Source organism: Aspergillus aculeatinus, assembly GCF_003184765.1.
Source record: "Aspergillus aculeatinus CBS 121060 unplaced genomic scaffold BO66scaffold_1, whole genome shotgun sequence".
Lineage (NCBI taxonomy): Eukaryota > Fungi > Ascomycota > Eurotiomycetes > Eurotiales > Aspergillaceae > Aspergillus > Aspergillus aculeatinus.
The window spans coordinates 704,101-729,967 of record NW_020291470.1 but is presented as its reverse complement, the minus strand read 5'-3'; the positions used below and the strand labels follow the sequence as shown (position 1 = coordinate 729,967).

The following is a 25,867-nucleotide window of genomic DNA, read 5'->3' as shown; positions in this document are numbered from 1 at the left end:
GAGAAGAAAAAGGAGGAGGCGGAGGAGATATCTTGCGGGAGCATGACGAAGTGACTCAAAATCACAAAAGCATTCATCGGCCACCGGCCCTAATTATGATATCATGAATAGGTTATTGACACCGAACATAATATACGTGCAGCTCTCTCTTATAGTAGTAGAAACGCAGGGCAGTGCTGGACCTATCCAAGAGGCCCGATGGCATTACCACTGGTCAACCATACCTACCGAGCAAAGTATCGCGAGCGCCAAGACCATTTTACCTCTCATTTTAGTAGCTGAGCAATGTGACGCTATACAGGTCAAAGACCGAGTCTATGTCAGCCAACCATGACGACACTCAAACCCCAATCGGGGATATGTCTTTCGTGCAAGGGGAAAAGTACTCGATTACTGAGCGGCCGGTACACCATCTGCTGCTCACTCCCGAAAAGAAGGCGAAGCTGTGAAAAATTGAGTCCAACTGTCAAGATCACGTCATCGCTTCGACAACCATGACTCCGCATGTCATCTTTTCAACCAGAGTATATCGAACCCGCCGGGAGAGTGCCGTCCCTGCACAGCTTGAACTTACTACTCCACCACATCGATCCTCTATTACGCCTACGTATCTCTGTTGGGCCGAGCATTTCGATGCAGTACTCGAATATGGTACATGACTAGGGTGCACCCAGACCATTCGCGGTATCCAAGCCGAGGGCTGAAAGCCCTGACTGGAGTCCGACCCGGCACCGTGCAAAGGAAAATGTAGAATCGATGGCCATTCGATTTAGGCTAGCAAGCTAGGTACATCAACCTGAAGACAGGCTGACTCAAATAGATCTTAATGAGAGTTGGACGATTGAATCACCATGAACAAAAGAATGACGACAAACGATAGCACACCCTCAGCCTTCAACCCCCCGCCCCCGCTTCCAGAACCTCCACATACTAAGTCGAAACGAAACACATTCTACGCGAAGGTGCGTGTCAGCCAATGGAGTACCTCACAAATCCGCAGAACGTACCCAACTCGCCTCCAGCAGCATATCCCACCCCATTCGCGACCGACCAAAGCCCCCACCTCACAGGCATTCCATGGACGGAGTGCCCGCCCCACACTGACAGCCCGAGTGGCCCTCCTCGGCCATACAGACACACCCATCAGACAGGGCATCGGTGGTGCCGGTGTCGAATCCCACGCCGGAGCAGGAAGAGCCCGTGCAGCATTGGTTGAGCAGGGACTGGGCGTAGCCGTGGATGTAGGCGACATCGACCGCGTCTCCCTGGGGGAAGAAGGAGAAGGTGCAGGAGCCGGAGGTCCAGTAGGTATTGTCGTTGCCGCTGACGGTCCCGGAGGTGGGGATCAGGGCAAAGGCCGCGTAGCAGTCGGAGCTGGTTGCTTGCTCGCAGTCGCCGCAGGTGATGGTCGAGCCGGCAATAGCGGTGGTGGCCAGGGCGGCCAGGGTGAGGCAGGTTTGGGGGTTCATAGTTGATACAGTGTATGGAGTATAGTGTGTGGAGTGTATGCTTGAGTTTCGTGTGAAAGTCAGAGCTTTGAGGGAATCTGAGGTGGTTGGAATGGATGTTGGAGTTCTGGAGTTCGGTGAGGGTATTTATACTTCTATGCTGCTATACTGCTATACTGCTAACTGCTATACTACCCTACAGCCATACAGCCATACTGAATCTATCTTTCCGACGGACGACCGGCCAAACTAGCCATCCTTCACAGATGATTCAGCCTCCGAAGTACGGGGTTCTCCACCTCCCCAGCCCGTTGGTCGAGACGAAAACTAGAAACAGGTTATCCCCGGGGGGCCTTACTCCAAGGCATTGTCGGACATGGGATCTGGGCATTTGACATCATATCCCATGCATGGCAAGAAACAGTGTATACTTGCGCAGCCCCCGGGAGAAATGGGCGGATTTGACTGTACCTTGTCGAGCTCGATCAGATTTGTGGCCAAAGTGAGTTTCTAACAGCAAGAAAGCCTTCATTGAACCCAATCGGCTACGAAAAAGCACAATTGACAATTGCTATAGATACTAATACATACAAGAAAGAACCCCAAGCATCGCAGCAGTATGCAACCCGGGACCCGACCCTAGAACCCTATATAAGCCTTCAATATTAAGCTTAAAGCCGCACACTAAAGCAAACTAAGTTTCCTCAGCAAATCAAGCTAACCGAAGGACAGCCCCACAAGTTCCTCCCAGCCTATAAGAGCCTGTATACAGAAGTCGCCGCGGTGGATAAGCAAGCCCCTGCGTGCAGACGGCGGCTTATCATGAATCTGTTCGGCCATCTCCCCTTCGGACGACAAAGCCTAAGGTAGGCCGGATTAGTCGAGCAACCCAATCATATCTCTCTGTTGCAGAATAGGTCTCTCTATCCACAACCAAGGCCGCATCAGATTACCCTCAGTTTTCAGGTTTTGGAGAGGCTGAGCAAGCATATCCGGCACGTCCCGGGCTTTAAGAATTCAGGGATCTTCGGCAAACCTGCCATGGCAGGCTCAGGGCAAACCCTTCAGCATCCGAGGCCAGTAGTAGCTACTATACTTTTGAGTGCACAGCCGTAAAGACGTAAATAATGACAAGATTGACGATTGAAATGGTTTCGGTCCTTGCTCTTGAATAGGCGCGTGAAAAAGGCAAAGGCTTATGCAACGAGCTGGTCTGCTTTGATCCCAGAGGTGGAGTGGTTATAAAAGCTGTAAAGGTTGGTCCATAAGACTTTTTGATAAATTCCGAAAGGCTTGAGAGATATGAAAAGTACAGGAGAGATGAAAACTAGGACGACGAGGAAGATGGAAGACCTCCTGCCTCCAGAAAGAAGTCATCCGCCGCTCCTACCTTGTCAGCGGGTATGCAGTTGTTGTTTTTTTGGCGACAGACAGTGAACATTCTGCTTGCAGTTTAATGTATCTACACAGAGATCAATGTACTTACACAAAGTAACATATTCATAGAGAGATCTCATCTGTGAAGCGCTAGCTTCGCAATTCTACAAGGGCTCTCTTCGATTCGATCCAACGGAACTTATTCAGGTTTCCTTTACTCAATTGAGGCTGCTTGGTACGGCCTAGGGCTAGTTATGCGGGTGCTTAGAGAGAGATACTTGAAAATCTACAAGGGTACATAGAAGTCATTAATAATATATGTATAAAATTATTCAGACAGATATCCAAATAGGTAGCTCAAAAAAGTACTTTAAAAAGGTGTAAGGGACCTGCTGGGCTACTAAGTGCGCCTCCACAACGCCTCTGTCCAGTCAAAGTCATCTGCAGACAGGCCCTCGGATCTATAATCTAAGTCTATATCCCGGATGTGCAGAAGTTACAGAGAAACATAAGTCAATAGAACAGGCGTCGACCGTAGCGGGGGATGGTGCGCAATGACCTCGAAAACAACAACACCACCAACGGCAGCGCGGCCCGTCACAACCCCCCGCTGGCCTTCCGGTTGGCCTTGGCCTGCATCCGCCGCATGGCCTCCCGATGCAACTCACTCATGTCGCCGCCGCGCGGCGGGCCTTCCCCTGCAGCGGCAGCGGTGTGGCGGTGGTGGACCAACGAACTGTGCCGCTGCAGCGACTGGACGTAGGGGGGCGGGCTGCGATCGACTCCCGTGGCCATGCCTACGGGCCCATCCGGCTGTTTTGCGAGGGGGTCCCGTTTGTCCCTCAGATCCTCCAGGATCGATTCGCGCCAGGCCGCCATCGCAGCCGGCATGTTGCTGGAGGATTGGCCATTGCTGGGGTGTCTTCTGGGTACTGCTGGTGGGCTGGGGATATGTGCTTGCGGTGGACTTTGAATTGTCTGCTGGTGTAGCAATGTGCGGCGCTGAGACAGTGGCATGTTGTCACCCGTCTCTTCGAGGTTGGGGCCGGCGAACGAGTACCGTGGTGGTTGGCTGTCGAGCGGCGCTTGCCAGGAGCCGGAGCTGTTCCGCGAGAAGGGATCGAAGTTCAGCGAGAAGGACGACAAGCGGTTGCGCATCATGTCCTCCCGCACGGCTATGAGCGGAGGCGGTCCTCTCCACCGTGGCTTGGGAGGCTCAGGCTCGTCTCTGAGCTGTTCCGCCCCGACAGCATTGCCCAGGTGCAACGGGTCGGTTGGGGGAGGCGATGGCTTCTTCTTGGACCGGCTTGGGTGAAGACCCTGGTGCAGATATGGGTCCCCTGAAATTCGGTGACTCTTAGATCTGGATAGGTCTTTGACCTTGCGTTCTACAGCCGGAGGCGGCTGAGCATTCAGCGGCGTCTGCAATAGCTCCTCCACGTTGACCGGTGCTGCGACTTCCTCTACTTCGGGGACAACTTCGGGCTCCTTCTCTTCCACAGGCTTGATCGGTTCGAGCTCGGGCATTTCTGCATCAGCGAGGTGTTTCGCCCACTCATTAGTGCGATAGGATTGAACCACTTTGGATGTCTGCTTTGGCAGGTGTTTCACAGTTTTCTCATCGAGCTTGGGAGGTTCTGAAGGTTCCACGGGCTCTTCTTTCTTAGATTTCGATTCGGTCTCGTTGGGACGAGTTGATGCCGTGCTTTTGCTATGGGTAGTGCCCGGGGTCTCATTCTTGTCCGATGTTGATTGGTGTGGCTGATTTAATGCGCTTCCTGGAGCTCCTTCCTTGTCATTTGTAATAGGTCGTTCGGGCCTGTTCTCCTCCGTTGGAAGGGGCGCGCAAGATTGCTGTCTCTGTGACGCCTTCGACTTTTTCTTTGATGACTTTTTCCCCTTCTTGCGTTTTGTGTTCTCTGCTTTTGGTTGAGAGGCTACAGACGTTTCGGTCTCTTTGCCCTCTTTCCCCTCCTTTGCTGGTTTCTGCTGATGTTTGTCAAGTACCTGCTTTTGCTCGGCGATGGCCTCTAAACTTTGTCCTGAAGGAGGGCTCTTTTCACCTTGCTCTGCCTCCGGATGTGTCTCTGATACAATATCCTGTGGTTTCTCTTCCGTTGTTTCGGTCGTAGCCGCTGGCGGCTGCTTTTGGTCATCCTTGTGCTCGGGTTGATCACCCTGTTCATTTGAGGACTCAATCTTTGGTACTGTCTCAATTGCCTGCGGTTCGTGCTTGACCTCCACAGGTTTGTCTTTTCCTTTCTCATCCTGTAAAGTATTGCCGTCACACTCTTCGGCTTCGGTAGGCTCCTTGTTCTCCGGTTTTGTGCTATCTTTTGCATCATCATCATCCTCATCTCCCGCGGGTGTAGTTTGACTCTCCTCGGCAGCCCGATCGTTGCCGACATCCGGGATATCATTGGAAGATGGAGCAGTACCATCAACCGAAACAAGCGCCTCCTTCGACTCCGAGTGAAGAAGTCCATTACCACCAGCTTCCTCGGCCTTTTCCACCAGCGAAGCCCTCGACATCCGTCTCGAGCGCACCGATCCCGCCTCTGACCCAATAAGAGCAGTGACATCGGAGCTCCTATCATCCTTCATGCGGGCCGCGGCCGCGCCATCGAACACCTTGAGCGGCACGGCACCGCTATCTCCACCCGCGCCCTCTGGCTGTCCATCCCGACTGCCTGCGCTAGCGTCCGACGTATGGGAATCGGTATCGCTATCCTCGCCGCGCTCCCTGCAGTCTGAGCATCGATATGAGCTGTAAGACGACTCCGAGATACTTCGGACCTCGATGGCATCGCCCTTCTCCATGGCATCCATCTCGTCGATTGGCCGCTTGGAGTCCCCAGATAGCTCAGGGGTGCTTGACAACGGAGCGCCATCCCCGTACGTGGCCTCCCACTCCTTCCGCTCCTGCATATTATCCTCTTCTAGTCGACGGCCAACCTCGGCCTCGGCCTCTTCGTGGTGCTGTCGCTCCTGATCGCGCTTTTCTTTCTCCTTCTGGCGACGTTCGCGGACCACTTTCCACAGTCGAAGCTGGGAGACTACACCCAAAATGGCGACGATGACGGTGACGGCGAGTTCAACGCGGATGTTGCGCGTGACCGGGTAGGTGCTGGTGCCTAACGGGAAGATGTCGCTGTTGAGATCTAGAAGGGTGAGAACAAATTGTCAGCATCTCAATGCTTTACACTCCATACTCTGTCCCACCCTGTTTCTAGCAACTCAATCGAAAACTCACCCCAGATGTAGAGCCAAAACTCCTTCAATCCCGCGCGGCTAAAGCAATCAATCCCTAGCGCCACGGCGGTACCGCCAGATATCCCTGTAGATGCCATCAACCCGTACGGACGGGTGTATTGACTGAAGGACATCGCGTAGAAGGCAGCCGACATGGCCCCGATAAATCCGCTCTTGGCGTTGGTGTCCGTCAGGAGGCCTCCCGACTTCAGCGAGAGAAGCCACATACTAGTGCAGAAGCCACCTAAAAGGCAGCCAAGACCCTCCGTCAGCTCCTTGAAGACGATAGCTAGCGCCCCAAAGGTTGCGCCGGTAAAGACGATAGCGACCAGGTATGCGCCCTGGACGGCGACTCGCACTGGCGGACTCATCACGTAGACAATGAGGACCTGTGAAAAGGTAAATAGTTAGAAATGTAGAGCCATGTATATGTCGTGAGTAGTTCCTTGAGAACATACAGTAACACCAAGACTGGTCAAGAATGCCGTGGATAAGAAGACTTGAATCCTGGAAGTGAGGGGTCAGTTGTCTGTATGTGTGGCTTAAACTGCGCTATCGACTCCGGCAATGACCAACCAAAGATTTTGAATCCCGATCAATGCGAGGACAGCTCCGGCAGCAAGAAGGATAAAGCCACCGATACCCAGAGCCGGGGTGACTTCGGGTTGCAATGGAAGATCATTCGGATTGGTGGGCGCCTTGTTGTCTGTCTCACGCAGTCAGTTCAGCTTGCCACGGCCCGATAAAATTCAACGCGGCGACTGCAATCTCGGAGAGAAAAGACCTACCATCGTTTGTCACAGATGAATTTAACGAGGTAAGAGTTGTGGAGGCTGGAATGGTGGCATTGGTCGTCCTCGTCGCGTTCCTTGCCACATCTGTCGCATGGCTAATTGCACTTGTCGTCGTGCTGTCATCAATGGCTTGCGTGGTGCTGCTGGGAGGAGGCTCATCTCTGTTAGTGATGAGGCCATTGAAGACTTCGCGTGGGGTGTGCGGGATTTGTGCTGAGACAACGAAGAATAGACTTGGCACAAAGTAAACGGCCAGCGTTAGCAGGAAGAAGCGCATGGCGGGTGGCTTGGATGAATCGATGAGACTCAAATGTGATTCAAGATCCAACAGACGGCCAATGGGGATATTATCTGGTCCAAATTGATTTGTGGCCCTCTAAGGGAATGCCAGCCAATGTCCGGGAGATGCGATCGAGCTGCCTGGCGGTTGCTATTCACATAACTGTCATGTAGGTCGCCGACAGCTGGAAAGGCAGCGTGGTTACCTGTCAGGGTTGACTGGAGACACGCAAGTAGGTCCGAGAAACGTGTCGGTAGACTCTGAGACAAGGTGGTCGCTTACATATAATCTCAATTGCCACTATCTACTATATGTATCCTTTGGCGGAGACGGAAAGGTATAAACGCGAAGGCTTGGACCTAGCATATCTGCACGGGACTTGGAGGAACGCCGTCATTGATTCGAGCTCAACCCTAGTCAGATAGTCGAGCACGCCTTCATCCAGAGCTCCAGAAGAAAAATAGACTAAGTGCACGGCAGACGCGAGATGGCCCACTTTTTGGAGTTTGGAGGGCGAAAAAGGCAAAGTAGTCGCATGGTCGTACATGATAATTGAAATTATTTGGCAAGGATCCGCCCCCTGGTGTTCATCATCTGAAATCTTTCCGGGAGTAGATCGTGCGAGACATGATAACGGCAGGCAGTCCAGTCGACAAACGAATCCAAAGGAAGACACACAAGAGGCACGCCCAAGGGATATTTTGAATTCCTAGGCTAAATTCATGGCCAATTGATGATGGTACACCATTTTCGACTGGTTCATTCAGTCTTTGTCCGCAAAAAAAAAGTTTTGGAGGAGGCTTGCTAGCCTCGGCGCCATAACATGCCATATACGAGAGGAGCGGCCTGGTTTGTTTCAATGGATCCGATGAGCCCAACGATTGGCTTCGCTTTGGAGAATTATGACCTGTTGCGCGAGAAAGATACCTAGCGTTGTCCGCGTCTCTTGTGGCCTTCTCCGGGCTAAATTAGGATTCTGATAATTAGCGCTAGACGGTCCCATGTCGTACGGAAGAAAGAAGGATCTGGGGAGCTGATCAACTTCATCCGTCACTGATAGAGAATGACAAGCCCACTAGCCGCTAGTGGTTAGGCTGTCCGTGTGATCGGCTGCAAGAAGCGACATATCTAATTTCCTTCGCCAGGCGTACAGCCTATCAGGCTGGAGCACCTCAGAGAACAATGCTCATTGGGACTGCAACACCAGTCTCAAGGCGCGCCGTCAGTGGACGATGGGTTTGCGGCTAATATCCGACGCTGAGTTTGACTCCCAGGGGTTTCCCGCGACTATCGAACCCTTTGAGCCATACAGGGCTACAGACAACCTGGAAGGCAGTGTGGAGGCAGGCGGGTTCGACCCGATGGCTATGCCGAGGTGCAGGCTGAGGTGCACAGTACCTAGGCATGACGAACGCGGGTTGATCGATCGTCCCCAAGCTCCAGCGGTGTCGCAACCTGCATCGCCTGGCCGTACCAGCAGGGAGTCTATCAGGCGGAAGCTTTCGCGGAAGCGCTGGGTTGTCAATTTTCGGTCAAGCACGCATCAATAGAAGTATGCAGGATAAGTGCGGTGAGAAGGCTGAGTGACCGGCTAGTCTTGAAGAGAATGCATCCCTCTAGTAAGCGAGGGTTGGATGTATGCCTTGCTGTTTCCTTGGATGGAGCTGGGATCTGACGTCTCACAAGCGGACGCTGCACGGAAAGTGGACTATCTCATGACCGACCGTCTGGCACGGCAAAGAATTTCCACGCTTTGGAAAAAAAAAAGTTTCTTACTTCTCAAAGTCTATGAATGATATATGCATGCACGACCGCATATTTGGTAGAAAATGGAAATGGACTGAGTCTAGCCAGTGCAACCGGTGTGGAATTGACGATGATGGCGTTGATGAGGGGGATGGAGTATACTACGGAGTGCGGGAGAGGAAGACTATCAAGGGACAAAGCAGATCACGTGCCGGAACCAAAACACGGCACTGTGCGGAGATAGTACGAGGGATAGCGATTCTGCTGCTGCTGCTGCTGCTGCCGTCGTCCCCGTCAACAATCCCCCCCTCATCACATCACGTCTCAAACACAACATTGCGCCCTAAAGCAAATCTCGATCTTGACCACATTCACATCTCCCTCTCCGTATACAACACACACATCATGTCTGCCTTCCTGTCTTCGCTGCGTCCTGCCATGCGCGCCACCTCCGGCGCCGCACAGGCTGCGCGTTCCTTCAGCTCCTCCTCGTCGCGCTCCGTCGCGAAGATGTTCATCACCGGCCGTCTTGCGACCGAGCCCGAGTTGCAAGTCACCGCCTCCGGCACGGAGATTGTCAAGTACTCTGTTGCCACGCAATACTACTCCAAGGGCGAGAAGCCGACGAGCTACTTTAAGGTCTCGGTCTTCCCCGAAGGCGGCCAGAAGGATTTCATCCTCGGCCTGCCCAAGGGGTGAGTGTCCTATTCCTTCCCCGAGAGAGAGACCATAAGCCTAGGCGAAACGCGCGCTGCAGCTCCTGCAATTCGCCAGCTCTCTGTACAGCTAGCTAGGCAGAATGAAGACTGACTTCGCATACCCTATCTAGAACTCTTGTTTTCGTCGAAGGAGATTGCGCCATGCGCACATATGAAGACGGCAACGGCAACAAGCGATCGTCGCTGAACATCCTTCAACGTGAGCCCCTCGCCCCTCGAACCCAACCCTCTTAAACCTCACCCTCCCTCCAACCCAATCACCTCCACATCAGAAGACTAACAACTCATTTCCCATAGGCACTCTTGAGGTCCTGAGACGCCCTTACATTCCCACCGAGTCCGCCGAGGGCGACGAGCAGGGCACCAACTAAGCCAGAGTCCACACTATGCACAATATTCCTGCAGGGCGCGGGCACTCCGTCGACGCAAACCAAGAAAACACCACACCCCACTCTGGATTCAATATCCGCTGCACAACGAAATAGGACAGATAGTTCTTTGCGAGGACCCATTGCCCTTCCCGTTGTGGGAGGAGTAGGATCGCGTATTTCTTGGAGATCAGGCCTTGGATCCATGTCGGTAGAACGGATATGTTGCTTGCTGGTCGACATTCTTTATGTCTCTCCCTGTCCATTTCTCTCTCTCTCTCTGCCCGCTATACCCGGTCGTTGACATGACTGTATGTCTGTGGGTTCCGCCTATGTCTGCCTGTTTTTTTAAGGTTACAGCCATGCATCCCCCATTTGTACTTATAGCGCGATATAAATAAAGTTGGAGACCAGTACGCTGTTCTTCCGGGAGGTAGCGGTTCTTGCTGAAGGATCTATATATATCAATCTGCGGTCTGAAACTTTAGCATGCGATGGATCTACCGCATGTGTTGCGTCAGCATTGCTGATGGTTCTGCAACTGCATGTATAACTTACCATCTTTGTAGATCTTGGCAGGAAGCGTGGATCCCGTCCTCCCCGTGCTCCGTAAGCATGGCTTTAGTGATGCTCGGGCTGGGCTTGCATGGTAAACTCTCTTGCGCATCTCCAGTGAGTTGTTCATGCATTACGGCCGAGAGTCTCACCCGGTTGCTCCCGGTCACTCCGTGGTCTATTGGCTCAGGAGCCGAGGATCAGCTGGTTACTGAGGAGTTTGGCTGTCGCTGTGAGAACAAAGGCTTGGAATGAACAGTCTAAGGCAGGCGAGGTTTACGTAGCCCATTGACAGTAGAGGGTACGAATTGAAGACGTCTCTGATTACCATAAGTTCAGCTCGCAAAGCCACCAACCACCATCCAGCTATTAGAACGCCTTGACATAAGGCTCAAGTAATGTAGAAAACGTAGAGAATAAGAGATTGGGCCCTTAATCTACCCTGCCATTTGCCGCACAGATTCGTCTATCACCCTCTTCCCTCCCTGGAATCACATCATCCTAAGCATACATCTCGCTCTGTTGGGTGATGACCTGCTTGAATCGAATGTGCTCGTCCTTGAGCGGTGGGCTTCCAAGGTCGCTACTGTTCCGGCTTCGGCTCACGCCCGCCCAGGCATTGGTCGAGACTGTGTTGGCAGTTGTCTCGGCCAAGTGGTGGAGGGGGAACATCCTATCTCTGTTAGGAGACCCTTTGAGTCGCCACACACGCTTGTACCATGGAGTGCGCGCGGGTTGCTTGCTCTGAGGCGTGACCCCTTTTTCAACGTCTTGGGTGTCGTGACCTATGGGTTGCGGGTGCATGGTGTTGTTGACATTTGTTCTATGAAAGTTAGGGCTGGGGCTGGCTCCATACTCTGCTGTAGGGGGGCTTACCTGGTTGCGGATGTCCATTTCCAGTTAAAGAGCAGCTTCGCCCGGCTACTAGTTGAGCCGGTCGAGTCGGCCGAGGTGGTGCCTGAGGAAGTTCGTAGGCAGGTGAAGCAGTGGTGCATACCCAGGAAAACTAGGATTGCGCGGTACATCTTCGTGGCATCACGACCGCTGCCAAAGAAAATGAAGAACATGAAGCCCGATGCGGCTGGAATCCAGCGGTCGAAGTATACCTCGCCCATCGTGGGGACTTTGATGATCACGTTCCAGGTGGGAGGATGGGCACGATCCCAGGAGTACGCATGCCACGGGAGGGTACGCAGGATGTTGGTACACACGACGAAGGTCTGGACAGGGATAATGGCCAAGAGCATAAGAAAGGCGAGCAAGAAAAGCCGCACGAATCGAGATTTGTTCATGTTGCTGTTCGAGGATTGGAGTATGTCTCCGAACTGACTTCGATACTTGCTGAGACGATACAGAACGATCACTGACAGCGTTAGAACTTGATGTGTAAATGGTGAATGAATCAGCTAACATACCGCAGTAGTAGCCAGCGATCAGACAAATGATCAGCGGCCAGATATAGGCCAGGACCAGGGTCACCCAGGTTTCATCGTAGCTGTTAACACAACCAGAAATAGCAAAAAGAAAGTAACGGCCCCCCTGATAGATGATCTGCGTGATCGTTGCGATTGCGGGGGCTATGAAGCAGAACAGAAGGGTCATTCCACGATTCCACCACCGCTGCGACTTGGTAGGGACTAAAGCCGCACGCCTGGTGTCCAGCACGCAGGCCAAACCGCGAAAGATACAAACGAGCGTCCCAGGAACGGCAATGTAACTCGCAATCATAATCTTGCCCTCAAAATCACATAGCCCCTTACCGTCCCACCAAGAACTCACGTCATCGGTAGGCCAGAGTATGGCATTGATTATGTTGAAGACGTTGAGAATCATGTAACAGCAGATCAGGCTACTGGCAGCCACGTTGCGGTTGTTCCAGTGCAGCACCAGTGGCACCACGCTCAACAAAATAGAAACGAAGGATATAACTGGAAGGAGTACTGCTTGCATATAGAGCGGATAGACCGGAGCTGCTTGAGCACTCATCGTGCGAACTGGGTGACACTAGTTGCGTAGGAGGAGATCTCGATAGAGTACGGCAGACTTGAAGCTATCCAGCTGCCTTTCTGCTTGGTATGGATGCGTGAGAGAATGATTATGGGCTCTTGACTGGAGTATGAACGAAGGAGGATGGTTCTGGGTCATCGTATCGGGTGCAGCAACATCATATAGACCATATGTCCCTTGATCTCCTGAATAAGGAGTAACAGCAATGTCTTATTGACGGAGCCCAGAAATAGACAGGTACGAGAGCATCAGAGCCTTCACTGAGGGTCTAATTGAGACATTCTCTTGCCAATCGCCGAGGGGGTACAGAATCAGAGACTTGCAAAATGAGCCGGCAAGTGTTGTGACCAGGCTATAGACGCCGCTGCGGCCAATCAAACGGACCATTTGGGTAACAGCCATTTCCACTAAGTCTCAAGAAATGAGTCAATACATCGATCCTCGCTTGATAGTCTGAATAAGGGGGGGTATGAGAACACAATTGCAGTCATAGAATGGGGCAGTGGAGGAGGAGTTCAGGTTGACAGCCACCTGGCAGGATAGACGCATAGCTCCGTCTTCTCTGCGCCGACCTTTCCTAATTCGGGTCTCAAAAGACTCAGTCAGTCACCTCCACAGCTCGCCTCATTCCTGCTGTGTTCCATCTATTACACTCTCTATCTCAACAGGCTCTGTTTCATGCACTCGGTTGCTATTTTCAGCTACGACTGTGTCAAATGACTATTTTCCATCGGGGATGCATCATGCATCTAGTCGGACTGAACTTCGTGGCCCCAAGCTACCAAAAATCACCTGCTAGGTCTTGTATACAGTACAAGAGCTCTCGCTGGTGGTACACTATCTCGGCGATATGCCAGCCCATGTCGGACTTTGTCGACTGCAGATTAGCTCAAAAGTGCTTGTGACAAAGAAATCACAAAGTACTTTGTTACCCCTGCCTGAGCTTAAATCGAGCTTATAATCACAGTTCCAAAGACGGCGGAGGTAGTTCAACTTCTTCTATGTGTCTGCTTTTCACCGAACAAACAGTCTCAAACACCCAAAGTGGGTTTGTCATCCTTGCGCGCATACTTTGGCTAATTGCTCTTTGATGAAGGGTCGTACAATCACTAATGACGACCCGTCCACGGTGCCAGATCGGATTGCCTAGCATGGATTAGCATAGAATAGGATGTCGACTCGCTAGTAGCGCCGATATGCTCACCCTTGAAAGAAATCCGAATGCTTGGTTCTCGAATCGATACTTCTAGTTGCAGTCGCTCCGCTCAAAGTCGACTCCGCAGTCGGTAGTGTGGCAACAAGCTAATTATCATTCTCGTTGGCCATCATTGACAGTAATTGCTCAACTTGGTTGAGAGTGCCAGTGTCGCGGTAGGCACTTCTCGCGGTTCCCCTCCTCGCTTTGTTGTTATTTCATCTTGATCTCCTGACATCGTGGTTCTGAAGATTCTCGTTCTCAATTGAGGCCGTCCTCCATGTCAGCAACTCCAGCTTCAACATATTGTCGATGTGATCCGGGGAGCCATGCAGGTTTAAATCGATAATTTTTGATACTCGCTGCGAATCCTCAAGTAGTTCCGATAGCTGGTGTCTGTCTGTACACCGACATGCTTGAGGATCTCGAAGCGCTGCGCTATATCTGCGCCATATCTGCGCCTGGTCCAACAAGTTTGCCAACATACGAATCTTTATTGTTTATCTACAGTCTGAATGGCATAGTTCCCTTGCTTGGAAGGATTGTCTTTGTGTCTGATTTCGGAATGCGGGGTCTTTATCAATGCCTTTCCACCAACTCGTTCGGTTAGCTTCTATCGAATGTGACGGACAACATGAATGATCCCAACATACCCTACGCCATTCCTACTATTTGCTGGTCACTATCATGCCTCACTCAGCTAATTATATCTGTTGGCATCTGCTCAGCAAAATGGTTTGTGCCCATGCTCTAATCTCTTGTTTTGTGAGTCTTTTCTCCCTACCTTCACACAGGTGGAGCCCTGCGTCATGGCTAAGTAACTAAGACTTAAGCCTATAGGGACTAGTGCCCGCCCCCGGGCAGGCAGTGATCGATGATCGATTCGGGGTTCGAGCCAAGGCTGCTTTAGCGTCGTACAAGCAAGATACTCGATCTGCGTGGCTCTCGTCTCCTCCCTTCCTTTCTCCCTCCCCGTCACTCTTTCTCCTCTTTCCCCCTCTGCTTTTCTTTCTCTTCGACTTCCCAGCCTTTTGAAACTTCTATTGCACCGCTCACTTCGACAGTGCGATGTCTGACCGACCTGGCCCATCGCGGTCATCCCACACACAAGACCAGGGCTACAGCAGTCCTCGCGTGCTCTCCCCGGATTTCACTAACCTTCGCCACCGCGGTCCAGCCCGCTCTGCAACCTTTGCAGAGGGCACGACCTCCAACCTGCAAACCCAGCGGCGTAATTCCACATTATCCGACTCGGTCTCAGAGGCTCGCCATTCGATTCGGTCCTCCACGGATGATATACTTTTTCCACGTGTGGCCAAGGGAGGTGACGTCGACCTGACAAATGAAGAATCGCATTGGCACTCGGCTCCCTTGGGTTTGGCTTTACTGCCTGCCATTGCCGGGATCTTTTTCCAGAACGGGAGTGCCGTCGTTACCGACATCACCCTTCTTGTTCTCGCCGCCATCTTTCTGAACTGGTCGGTTCGATTGCCATGGTAATTACACAGCCTTTTCTGCTAGCATGGTGCATCATTTTGATTGAAAGCAACAGGGATTGGTATCGTTCCGCACAAGCTGTCCGACAGTCTAGCGACAAATACTTCGAGGCTACTGAGTTTCCATTAAGCCCAGAGCCGAATGACAGCCCCGACTCGGGTGATAAATCCTCGTCACCGATTGCCCAGGAACAGCACCGCTCCAGCAATGTTACTGCAGCCACGAAAGAGCTACAGATCCACGAGCTCGCCGCTTTGGCCTCTTGTTTCATCTTTCCATTGATTGGGACGTGGCTTTTGCACACTATTCGATCGAAGCTCTCTCGCCCCTCGGAAGGTCTAGTCTCCAACTACAATTTGACCATCTTCCTCCTTGCCTCGGAGATCCGGCCCTTTTCGCATCTCCTAAAGATGGTTCAAGCACGTACCCTGCATCTTCAACGCATCGTCGCATTGTCCACGGAAGACGAGGTTGACAAAGTCGATGTCCACAAAGTCCTCGACCTGACCAAACGCCTAGAAGAGCTCGAAGCTCACGTTGCCGAGACAGCCGCTGCACGACTCTCGCCGGACCCTGCAGCACGTGCCGGGCAGCCTTCGCAGAGCGATAGCACTCATGCCCTCGTCGACCAGGCTACCGCCGAGATGCGCAAGAGCATTCAATGGGACATTGACGCGTTGAACCGCGCTGTGCGTCGCTACGAGAAACGCACCACCGTCTCCGCATACCAGACAGAGACGCGGTTCCAGGCCTTGGAGACCCGCGTGCACGACGCATTCTCCCTGGCGGCTGCCGCCCATCGTGGCAAGCCCCAGGGGCTGATAAATATGCTTACTGGGTGGGTGTATACGGCCATTACCCTCCCTGGACAAGTCATCATGGGTATAGTCACTCTCCCGATGCAGGTGGCCCGGCGTTGCCTGCGGTACTGCGGGGAGAAGGTGCTGACGAGACCGACCGGATCCACCACACCGCACAAGGGCAAAGTACCTAGGGAGCGCAAGTCGCAGGTCTCAAAGGGAACGAGACGTCCTGCGCCGCAGAACCACCCGGTCGACACACGGACGCTCGACTCAATTAAGGAATATAAATAAATAATTCAGGTAGGTGCATTTTGGAAGCCTACGGCGATTTTCTTGGCGGTCATGGCGAAGAAAGAAAGATCATATATCTCCTGGAATACTATTCTTTTCAGCGTTTACTTCGCATCAACTCCTTCATTCCTGATTTTCAGACTCGATTGAAGGGTCTCGGAACAGCACGCGTGAGAATCCTCGGTAGTAGAAAAGACGTATGCAAAACCTACTTGGTTTTCAATCGTCTTACCCACGCCTTTCCAACACATCCACCACTACATGTGATGAAGTATATAGCGGTGTACTGTATAAATACCATACAAGAAAATAGGAAATCTGTAATAGCCAGAAAGAAGCAGCATGACAAGAGAGAGACAAAAGCCCCGCCCGTTTGCCTTCTCTGCATGTACACTTAACTCCAAGAGAGGGAAAAATTCAGGCCGAACTCCCATGCATCTCATTGCGATATGCTTCTCCCCGGCATTGATTGATAAGTCCAGCTTCTTGGCCACTTACCAAGAACGGCAAGATGGCCGAGTGGTCTAAGGCGCTGCACTCAAGGACCCCATCCTTCTTCGGATCTCCAAATCCGAGGAGCATTGCAGTCACGCAAGTGGCGTGGGTTCGAATCCCACTCTTGTCACTACTTTTGATTTTTTGTTCCTTAGTGAGCGAGAGGATAACCGTCTTTACGTCTGCCCACCTGTTTCGAAAATTTATGGTTCATATCATATCATATCAACGCCCGACTAGACGGACGTAGACGGCTTGTCAACCACGGAAAGAAGCAGACATGTAAGTAACCCTCCACGCTGAAACCTATTGGATCGCCCGGGCAGGTGGGTTACTGCGTACTCGCGAGCAATTTCATTGTTTGGCTACACACCTCTTGAGCGCAGTATATACAATTACGAGTGGTTATGACAATCACCATGTCAATGGGAGGGATCCTATACACCCGTCATCAGACACTCTGCTTGTCATCGACCTCCCTGGTGGGTATTCCGGGAAGTAAACAATGGTAGGCCCCGGGCCGCACAGGAAGCCAGTGACGAGATGAATATAGTCCCCTGCCTATCCTTATCTGCTGAAGAGTGAGCTTATACTTGGTCTTGACTCTAAGCATGATCTCGGTGGCTAGCTGCTCCTACAAGGGCGTACAGACTCGCCTATATTCCCCGACCCTCCGATTCGCAGGCAGGATATCCTACTTCCCTCGCATCCACGACCCTGGATCTTCCAACCCAATACAGCTACACACGTAAACGGGCCGACCACCTCTGCCTCTTGCAGTGATCTCTGCAGGGTAAGATAGCGGTGTACCTCTCTCTAATAGCTCTGCTCCGGTACGGGGCGTCTCTCTCGCTCACGCATTTCCGAGGATTATGCGGCCTAATCCGGAACATAGCACATATATCCCTCCAGCCGCCAATACACCCAACATACGACAGCTGCCATCGATGCAGACAGATCACCCGTATAGCGTAAACCGAGAGAGAGTTCTCGTGCTATGGCCTGCTGCCGCCCCCCACCACCACTATATCCTAACAACATGCAAATCACGAAACATTGTAGCTGTATGTACAGCAACACGAGCATGAGTACGCACACGCCGGCGACACAAGGTACAAGCGAGGCTGATCCGATCTGATAGACGTGGCACGGACGCGTGCTTTTGTGCTTGCGCGCGGACGCGGGCGCGGCGAGACAGGCGCGGGTGGAGTGTCCGAGATCTGCATCCCCCTTGCATGATGTCTACAGATTCTTGGAAGAGGGGTGGATGCGGAGGTTGGGAGAACTTACCTGGGTTGAGTCTGGGTCTTTTTTCTTGGTCTTGGTGTAGGGGTAGGGTGTGTGTATGAGGTAAGAAGTTGGGGAAGGGAGAGAGGGAGTCCCGAGGGGGATGGTCGAGTTGATATCGTGGGGATTGAAGGGAAGGAAGGGGCCAGTGGTCTTGATTCTGGCTGTAGTGGTGAGTTGTTGGGATAGGTAGGGCTGGAGCTATAGTTCTGATACACTTGGGGAAGGGAAGAGGGATTCCTGGGATTGCATAGTTGGCTGTGTGAATAGAGTGGTAAGGATCGGTTAGGGCTTCGGTATGGGGGTTGCTGGATGCGCTGCGTGGTGAGAGCGATAGAGTTAGATGTCAGTTTGTGTTTTTGCGCGTTTGATAGAGTTGGAAAGGCACGGTGCTGCTGCATTGCACGCTCTACATCCATCCGTCTGTGCGTAGCATCATGCGGGGTCATCCAATGCCGCTGACTTGTAGTCCTCCTCTCCAGTCTTCACATGACATATCAAAGAAACAGTCTCGTGGTCCAGCTACAAGAAACCCCTTTCTACCGCGGAGAAGGGGTTGAAAGGGTTAAGCGTAAAAACAAGCGCAGAAGGAACCAGGTGCGGGCAGGGTAGATGGCGTGACTGACAATGCGGTCAATGGGCGATGCACCTGGTACGAGTTCCACCCATCCCCATGCGAGGCTAACTATGAGTATCAAGTCAAAGCCAGTGAAGGTTCTCGGAACTTGAGACACGAGCGTCCTGTCTTCCGACTGCCAGGGCTTGACTTACCGTCTAGCCACCAGCAAAAACGTCACTTACTATCCTTGCCCCGACGAAGAATGCGGGGTGGAGAAGGCCTTCCGAGGTGGATGCAAGGAGGAAAGGGGGCATGTCGCTGATAAGATCGAGCGATAGGAGAGAGCTCAATCGAGACGCGCTGCTTCGGTTGCTTCACGAGTATCTGGGATCCACAATTGTGTACAGGGATGCTTGCTTGCTTTGTTTCATTGATGACGGATGATGTTAGATCGCAATGATTGTGGTTGTAGTTGTGGTGGCTGCATAAAGTAAGGTAAGGTACAGAGAGTATCGATCAGGTGCTGAGGCAGTCAGGCATTAATTGGTGGAGGAGCCACTGACGCGAACTGGAACACGGCACGCGTCACGCGTCTTGAAACCCCAATTTATGCCGCTTTGGGAAGTCTAGATATGAAGTGTGATATCATGCGGGTGATCATGATATCCTCATATTGTCCTAATGCTGGAGGAAGAGTATTGATGATGCCTTAGAGGATACGGGAAAGAGTGCCTTTTAATATATTGGGCAATAACCCTGCAGGTAGAGGGGAGCTGGATGGGATGAATCCAGGTGGATACTAGGATTGAAGGAGGGTGTCAGATGGAAGTATCCCACCTTCCCAACCACTGAATAGAGGAACGCGATGTCTTCTGAGGCCACAGGTCACCAGTGTCAAGGGACTGGGAGAATCTGGTTTTTCTCAGTAGTGTAGCCGACAGAGTACTCCGTACTCTGATGACCATGAGCATGTAACGGCAGCGGATCGCCGCGGAGCACGGCCATCATGACTGTAGATGCAATGCAACGCAACTCAAGTTCACGTCGTCCCACTCTCCACAGCACGGGCCAACCTGATGACAACCAGAGCAAGGCAACAATCAGTCCATGACATCGTGGTGGACACGGCGATGAATTGGTGCCTTGCAGACTGCAGACGGCATCCCTTCGCAGTGGCTCCTGCGCTCCTGTACTCCCTTCGCCCACTAGCAGGGGGCGGCGTTTTTTGCTCGCGTCCATGGCCATTGTAGCCGTTGTAGACCTTCTAAATAGCCCATTCCCTGTCTTGACGAGGGGAGGAAGAGAGTAAAAAAGCAGAGTTCAATCCTAGTTCCTAGTTCAGGAGGGAAAGAGGGCGCAGGAGAGGGAATGAGAGAACCCTTGTCACTGCCATTCTTTATTGACCATCACTCTGATTCATTCCTTCACTTGATCAATCAGTGGAATCAATCAATTGATTGATTGAATCAAGCCACACCAATTGAGTCTATTCCTGCTTGACAGCTTGCAGTCAGCCATCATTGCAATCACTTCAACTGAATAGACTTTCATTCAGCCCATTCCATCAGGCATCAAACTACCCAATCCGGAGGGTGGTTGCATCCTGAGGCTCCTCCGTTTGCGGAACCGAGAAAAAGGGAAAAAAAGTTTGAAAAAAAAAAAGAGACCAACTCCTTTTCGGCGCCGTGCGCCGCCATACATCATTCCCCCATCATCTTCCTTCCCACCCTCAATAATCCCGCCCGCCGCTTCGCAATTCTCCTCCGTCTTCCGTCGATTCCTTCCATCAACCATCATCGTCGCTCTCTCATCGCATTATTCGGAGCCATCTCCGACTGAAGCGCTTATCTTTCCTATCACAATCTTTTGCTTTTGAACCCGGCAGCTCGTCATACTCGTCTCAACACCCCTTCCGGCGCAAAAACAAGCCCGACGCGCGCAATCCTCTTATTTGGCGCACAATTCGCCACCATCCTAAATTACCACTCACCACCCTTATTCGACTCCCTATCGCTTGTTGTCACTATCAACTCCACCCCAATCGCGAATCGCATCGTATACGTCACATCATGTTACTTCCATCCGCTCTTTCCTGCGACGTACGGCGACCGGCGAGCCGCTCGCGCTACACTCCCAACCGCTTGTTTTCAACACCTCCCCCGTCCGACGACGATTTCGTTCCTTCAGGCAACGGCCTCCTCGGAACCTGCCGCGCATTACAATCACTTCTCCACGGATCCCCAGCGCCTCCTTCCCGAGGCGCAAATCCTGAGCTTCTCCAAAGTCCTGTCCAGATTCGATCGCGCAAGCCATCGTCGCGCCAACGCCAGCGAGAGACCAAACACACACAGATTCCCGCCTCCCGGATAACCCCACAAAGCCCTTCGGCTGGTGCTCTCAAGCGCCGCCGCGACGCATTTGAATCGGAGACAGAAGACGAATTGCCCACAGTCACCACTCCTGATCGCAAGACCGATCCCGAGACGGCATCAACAGATGAACAATCGATGCGTTCGCAGCGCTTCGCCACACCCAAACGTCAGAGACACCTTCCCTATGATCTGCCTCTCGGTTTGTCACATTCAGACTTCTACTCTCTCCATTCACCACCCGTGTCGCAATCCCCAGCGTCACCGGCGCATCAGCAACACGCAGCCCCAGCGGCCCGCAAAGCACGCGCAAGCGCAAGCGCAACAACGCACCCTTACAACCCGGACACAGCGCTCCCCTCAATAGAGGGTTCAGAATCCGCGCTGTCCACCTCACTCCCATCCAGTCCCGATCTCACCTGGGTCGAAGAAGACGACCAACGCCTCATCGGCCTCGTACTGGAGAAATTTCAACTCTCCCAGCGCACCTGGGACGAGTGCGCCGAGAAATTCGGCAAGGATCACGCCTCCGTCGAACGCCGATGGCGATCCCTACTCAGCGATGGACACATCGGCCTCCGTCGCGCCAGCGATCGTAAAGTCCGTCGACGATTGGATGAGAGCTTAATCTGATCTTCCCTTCTCTACTTTCTCGTGTCATCTTTCACCCATACTTTCCATTCTAATCACTCTTTCCTCCGCCTTCTTTCACCGACCGACCATAATCAAGCAACCCACCTCCTTGACGGAGAGACTTGATCTATCAAACTTACAAAGTCCCTCGATGGGACCTCAGGGACTTTTGTCCAGCAACTCCCAACTTTACGTTACTAATGTATCTATATCCATCTATGTATTCTACAGCCTACAAAAGGGGGACACGGTTTATACGGGGCGAACTGAAATCTAGGCGTGTTTTTGGCTTCTGTGTTTGGCTTATGGGATATGCGTCTCTTTTTTTTTTTCTTTTTTTGTTTCTGGCGGATATTCCCCCTTCAGTTCTTTCTATTCTCTAGGTTCGAGGTTGGTGTTTTTTTTGGGAGGGGGGAATTAGACACAAAATCATTCCATTGAGGCCATATCTGGTCTCGTTTTCTTTTCTGAATTAGTTCCTTTATGGAGTACAATAGCTTAGGGTCGTTGGCATATAAGCTAAGCTAAGCTAGCTACCTGAAATACCGTAAAGTGATAAAAGCTCTTCGTTGATTGCGGATCTCCCGGGGAGTCAAAACTCTTTGTTCGGACCACCGACTATGGCGTGTATTGGGGAACTCGTGTATGACATGTTGGTGCTGGGGTCGGTCTCCGTGATCAGGAGCGTAAACTGGGGGATTGATCTGCCAGGTGAGTGATCTAAGTTACCTGATCGGGCGGCGCTAGTGATTGCGAGGGACGACGAACAAGTAATCCGCACAGCCGATGAGTGGGATTCAGAGGGCCTGGCCTGCCTATTTACATACCTAGGTACATAAGGTACATACACTTCGGCTTCCTTGTACTGGACCACAAGACAGAATCATGTCATTCCCACCACTGTGAGCCACTGCTTCTTTGCTTGTAGTCAACGTCAACTATATGGCTTAGGCCCGGTTTTGCTTGTCCGGTTTCCTCTGGACTTCGTGATACACGTCGGGAGTCGTTGAATGATATAAGCATAATCAGATGAAGTTGAAGTGCTTCGCATGTCTTCATTGTCCACGGGCTGATCATGACTCAACAGATAGGCGGGACCTTGTCGGGTTGGTTCTAGATGGATCGGCTTACCTGAAGTATGAATATGGATGGAAAGTTCGTACTGGGATTCATTATGCAGTTCTTGTTATTGTCTCTTTTCACCTCAGCCCGACCAAAGACAGAAGATTTAAATATGCAGACACGGACAAAAAAAGAAAACAAAAAAACAAACGCCAGAACGCCCAGCTCGATGATGTGGACCTGGAAGTACTAATAAAATGTAGGGGTGGAATACATGGATATCGGGTTGAAATCTTCGTTTTGCTCGCATTGGCCCTTTTCTTTCTCACCGTGAGTCGGAACCGCTCTGACCTGCTCTGCCTGCAGTAACAGTGAACAAGCTAAAATCTGCACATCCATCACCAATTAGCCAGGCACAAAGGACCGGGTGAGCAGGCGCACTTACCGAATCTCATAGCTTCCTGCTCGAGTCATATACCGCACCCACTTGACGCTGCTGTAATTGCTCTTCTCGAAGACCTTGAGATAGCGCACCAGCAGCCCCGAACTGGTGAACATGAGCAGACTGAACGACAGGCTGAGCGGGGGCCGACTCCAGGCCTTCTGGTGGGTCATGCTGGTCAGCGTCGCCTCGGCCGTGAGCACGTACTCGCTGCCGCCGGAGAAGCGGGCGATCTTCCAGACGATGTTGTTATGTTCGGGCTCGTACTTGGCGCGGCCCTGGCTGGTGCGCTCGGTGGTCTTGGCCGTGTTGAGCGGGGTGGGGATGCGGATGACGACGTTGGTGGCGAACAGCTTGGAGCTGTAGTTGGCCTTGATGGCGACGCTGTACTCGACCTTGGTGGTGCCGACCTCGCGCACGATCGGGTGCACCTTGAAGGGGAGGTTGACGTTCTCCGTGGCGCGGTAGCGCATCAGCTCGAACTCCCCGTCCGGCGGCACGAACGAGATGATGCGGTCCGCGTCGAACCGGCCCAGCTTCACGCACTGGTGGAACTGGCAGTCCTCCAGCGTGACCGAGCCCGCCGCCGCGCGCGTCGCTTTCGTCGTCCCATCCCGGTTGCCGGACACCATCCCGCTGCTGCCGCCACCGCCGAACGAGCTCCCACTCCCACCACCACCACTCCCACCCCCGGCCGAGTCCCCATCCAACAACAACCGATCGTTGAGCCCGAATTTGCACTCCGGCGTGCCGGACAGGTACGCCCGCATCACGATCTGCCCGTTCACGTCCGCGCGCAGCACCGTCCCCGTCGCCGACATCAGCAGGTTCACGTCCTCGATCACGTCCACAAATGCCTCGTTCTTGCGGTATTTCACGTCCGACCGCCGCCACGACAGCGCCCCCGTCGCTTGCATAGTGATCCGGCTCGAGTCCGTCGCGGAGTTGGCGATCGCCGACCGTACCCCTTCCGTCGTGATGTACATCTTCAGCGTGTCGGTTTCCGTGTTCTGCGGATAGCCATAATCGAGGATTTCTGTTTTATTTTGGTTCCGTGACCGTAGTTAGCCAACCATTCAATTTCCGCGAGCAAAGAGAGGGGGGAAATCGGTTCGCTGGAAGTCAGATAGAGTGCGGTCTGGGAAGATTGGAGGAACAAATGCTAGGTAGGACCTCTCTCACCATCCAACAACTCGTAAATCAGCACAAAGTTATTCTTCACGGCCTCCTCGTCGAACTTCCCGAAATAGCTCCGCCCCAGCATCACCAGGCGATACAGAAACTCGAAGACCAGCGCGGCATTGGCGTTGCTCTTGGTCACCGCGACCAGGTAGATGTTCTCGTGCTTGACATGGCTGAAGGTTGTTGAGCCCAGGGTCAGGATCGGCGAGCGCACCTGCGGGTTGGAGATGACCTGGATGCGGAAGATGTCGGCCAGGCGCGGCCGGCAGTCGCTGCGGAACGAGCGGAAGATGAGATTCTCGCCCTTTTGGTTGAAGACGAGGATGCCGGAGAGCATGGTGGAAAGTGAAGGGGGACGAGACTGAAGGGGTTTAGGGAAGGAGGGGAGAGAAAGGGAAGAGGGGTGAGGGGAATGAGGGGGAGGGTTGGTTTGAAAAGGGGGTCTCTCGGTGGGTGCCGGTGGATGGACGCCGGGAGAACTGCAGTGCACCCTTTCGGCGGCGGAGGTTCATCCAGAATCGGCGATGGGGCGGAAGGCGGGTGGGTGTGGGGGAGTGAACTGCACACTATCCACTACCTATACAAATTGCATGTAAAATTATCCGTTTCTACCGCAGAATATATTGAAAGGAATAGGAGTATATAAGAATGAGATATTTCAGTGTTTTCATTACTGAGAAAGGAGATCTCAAAGGCCCTGTTTAATTACTTGCTTCTGTTATAAGAGACATGCTGTCTAAGGCCTTGTTTCTATACTTCTATACTTGCTTAACGACTGACTTGGAGAGGTACATTGTAAGGCTTAAGTCGTGAACTTGCTTTCAGAAGTATCTCATAAAGCCATATTTACTATAGACTACCTACGATAAATTAGTGGTATATGCTCACACTAGAAATGTTAAGTACTCGTGTAAATATTATAATTCTTTTCTTTGATGTCGATGTTTGGCTACGGAATATATAGTGTAGAAATGTGGTGGCAAAAGCAGCCTTTCGGAATTAGATAGCATTCTCCTAGCCAGTGAGCTCCTCTACGCATTATAGGTAATTGATTCGTTTGGTATTATGCCATTCAAATCACTTGAATCTCAGTCTACTCGGTGGTACAATGACCAATCCTTGTGCTCTAGACTTGATGGCAGTCAATGATTGCTTTTATGGCTCTGCTGCTCTAGCTGCATCCATCAACACACGCTCAACATCTTAAGTACAGTAGCCTGCCTTTCGCTCACCCACATTCAACGTCTAACAGCACATCCGGGTCAAGCTACCCGCGATGATCATCAGGGAGAGTATTATAAATCTTGGGGAAGTGAGTTGTAGAAGACAAACAACAAAGTAATAGAACCACAAAGGTGGGAGAAAGAAGGAATGGTAACATCAACAACAGGTATCTTGAGGATGCTCCGGCTGGTGTAAAAACCAGAACATCCAGCACTTGATTCATACAAAACAGTCAAATGGTATCAAACACTCTGTAACCAGGCATGGATATCGTGCATGTAA

General features: G+C 52.2%; 8 protein-coding genes and 1 non-coding gene across 9 annotated transcripts; 5 read left to right on the top strand and 4 right to left on the bottom strand.

Moving 5' to 3' along the window:
- Positions 1 to 947: 947 nt before the first annotated feature.
- BO66DRAFT_445013 (uncharacterized protein) lies at positions 948 to 1,469 on the top strand (the record flags this gene model as incomplete). Its single annotated transcript, XM_025651626.1, has 1 exon — positions 948 to 1,469. A coding segment is annotated over one exon (522 nt), but the record flags the coding sequence as incomplete, so codon positions are not given.
- Positions 1,470 to 3,209: 1,740 nt separating this feature from the next.
- BO66DRAFT_387296 (uncharacterized protein) lies at positions 3,210 to 7,173 on the bottom strand. Its single transcript, XM_025646264.1, has 5 exons — positions 6,866 to 7,173; positions 6,654 to 6,783; positions 6,536 to 6,584; positions 6,079 to 6,466; positions 3,210 to 5,986 (listed from the first exon to the last, which is right to left on the bottom strand). Exons 1-5 carry the CDS (start codon positions 7,146 to 7,148, stop codon positions 3,423 to 3,425), a joined length of 3,414 nt encoding a protein of 1,137 aa, XP_025509177.1. The 5' UTR covers positions 7,149 to 7,173; the 3' UTR covers positions 3,210 to 3,422.
- A 2,011-nt stretch (positions 7,174 to 9,184) lies between these two features.
- BO66DRAFT_387295 (single-stranded DNA-binding protein) lies at positions 9,185 to 10,411 on the top strand. Its single transcript, XM_025646263.1, has 3 exons — positions 9,185 to 9,592; positions 9,727 to 9,815; positions 9,914 to 10,411. The coding sequence occupies exons 1-3, from the start codon at positions 9,303 to 9,305 to the stop codon at positions 9,985 to 9,987; spliced, it is 453 nt and encodes a 150-aa protein (XP_025509176.1). The 5' UTR covers positions 9,185 to 9,302; the 3' UTR covers positions 9,988 to 10,411.
- A 629-nt stretch (positions 10,412 to 11,040) lies between these two features.
- BO66DRAFT_467087 (pheromone receptor) lies at positions 11,041 to 12,525 on the bottom strand (the record flags this gene model as incomplete). The annotated part of the gene is made up of 3 exons (XM_025652531.1): positions 11,041 to 11,362; positions 11,416 to 11,902; positions 11,955 to 12,525. 3 exons carry the CDS (start codon positions 12,523 to 12,525, stop codon positions 11,041 to 11,043), a joined length of 1,380 nt encoding a protein of 459 aa, XP_025509175.1.
- A 2,196-nt stretch (positions 12,526 to 14,721) lies between these two features.
- BO66DRAFT_363135 (uncharacterized protein) lies at positions 14,722 to 16,624 on the top strand. Its single transcript, XM_025645102.1, has 2 exons — positions 14,722 to 15,237; positions 15,294 to 16,624. The coding sequence occupies exons 1-2, from the start codon at positions 14,810 to 14,812 to the stop codon at positions 16,330 to 16,332; spliced, it is 1,467 nt and encodes a 488-aa protein (XP_025509174.1). The 5' UTR covers positions 14,722 to 14,809; the 3' UTR covers positions 16,333 to 16,624.
- Positions 16,625 to 16,837: 213 nt separating this feature from the next.
- On the top strand, positions 16,838 to 16,957 carry BO66DRAFT_t8. Its single transcript has one exon. It is a non-coding gene; the product is annotated as a tRNA-Leu (tRNA).
- Positions 16,958 to 18,069: 1,112 nt separating this feature from the next.
- Positions 18,070 to 18,987, bottom strand: BO66DRAFT_396979 (uncharacterized protein; the record flags this gene model as incomplete). Its single annotated transcript, XM_025648574.1, has 4 exons — positions 18,070 to 18,278; positions 18,331 to 18,431; positions 18,741 to 18,799; positions 18,916 to 18,987. 4 exons carry the CDS (start codon positions 18,985 to 18,987, stop codon positions 18,070 to 18,072), a joined length of 441 nt encoding a protein of 146 aa, XP_025509173.1.
- Positions 18,988 to 20,606: 1,619 nt separating this feature from the next.
- BO66DRAFT_6859 (uncharacterized protein) lies at positions 20,607 to 21,775 on the top strand. The gene has a single exon (XM_025653495.1). The coding sequence runs from the start codon at positions 20,743 to 20,745 to the stop codon at positions 21,673 to 21,675; it is 933 nt and encodes a 310-aa protein (XP_025509172.1). The 5' UTR covers positions 20,607 to 20,742; the 3' UTR covers positions 21,676 to 21,775.
- A 1,055-nt stretch (positions 21,776 to 22,830) lies between these two features.
- On the bottom strand, positions 22,831 to 24,817 carry BO66DRAFT_338623 (AP-2 complex subunit mu). Its single transcript, XM_025644362.1, has 3 exons — positions 24,362 to 24,817; positions 23,183 to 24,215; positions 22,831 to 23,124 (listed from the first exon to the last, which is right to left on the bottom strand). The coding sequence occupies exons 1-3, from the start codon at positions 24,696 to 24,698 to the stop codon at positions 23,118 to 23,120; spliced, it is 1,377 nt and encodes a 458-aa protein (XP_025509171.1). The 5' UTR covers positions 24,699 to 24,817; the 3' UTR covers positions 22,831 to 23,117.
- Between the last annotated feature and the right edge of the window lie 1,050 nt (positions 24,818 to 25,867).

Coding starts and splice junctions, on each gene's coding strand:
- BO66DRAFT_363135 (XM_025645102.1), top strand. CDS start 14,810: ATGTCTGACCGACCTGGCCCATCGCGGTCATCCCACACACAAGACCAG. Junction 15,238..15,293: donor TGGTCGGTTCGATTGCCATG/GTAATTACACAG, acceptor TGAAAGCAACAG/GGATTGGTATCGTTCCGCAC.
- BO66DRAFT_6859 (XM_025653495.1), top strand. CDS start 20,743: ATGTTACTTCCATCCGCTCTTTCCTGCGACGTACGGCGACCGGCGAGC.
- BO66DRAFT_338623 (XM_025644362.1), bottom strand. CDS start 24,698: ATGCTCTCCGGCATCCTCGTCTTCAACCAAAAGGGCGAGAATCTCATC. Junction 24,216..24,361: donor GATTTACGAGTTGTTGGATG/GTGAGAGAGGTC, acceptor AAAATAAAACAG/AAATCCTCGATTATGGCTAT.
- BO66DRAFT_387295 (XM_025646263.1), top strand. CDS start 9,303: ATGTCTGCCTTCCTGTCTTCGCTGCGTCCTGCCATGCGCGCCACCTCC. Junction 9,593..9,726: donor ATCCTCGGCCTGCCCAAGGG/GTGAGTGTCCTA, acceptor TACCCTATCTAG/AACTCTTGTTTTCGTCGAAG. Junction 9,816..9,913: donor GTCGCTGAACATCCTTCAAC/GTGAGCCCCTCG, acceptor CATTTCCCATAG/GCACTCTTGAGGTCCTGAGA.
- BO66DRAFT_387296 (XM_025646264.1), bottom strand. CDS start 7,148: ATGCGCTTCTTCCTGCTAACGCTGGCCGTTTACTTTGTGCCAAGTCTA. Junction 6,585..6,653: donor ATCGGGATTCAAAATCTTTG/GTTGGTCATTGC, acceptor CCTCACTTCCAG/GATTCAAGTCTTCTTATCCA. Junction 5,987..6,078: donor GTTTTGGCTCTACATCTGGG/GTGAGTTTTCGA, acceptor TCACCCTTCTAG/ATCTCAACAGCGACATCTTC.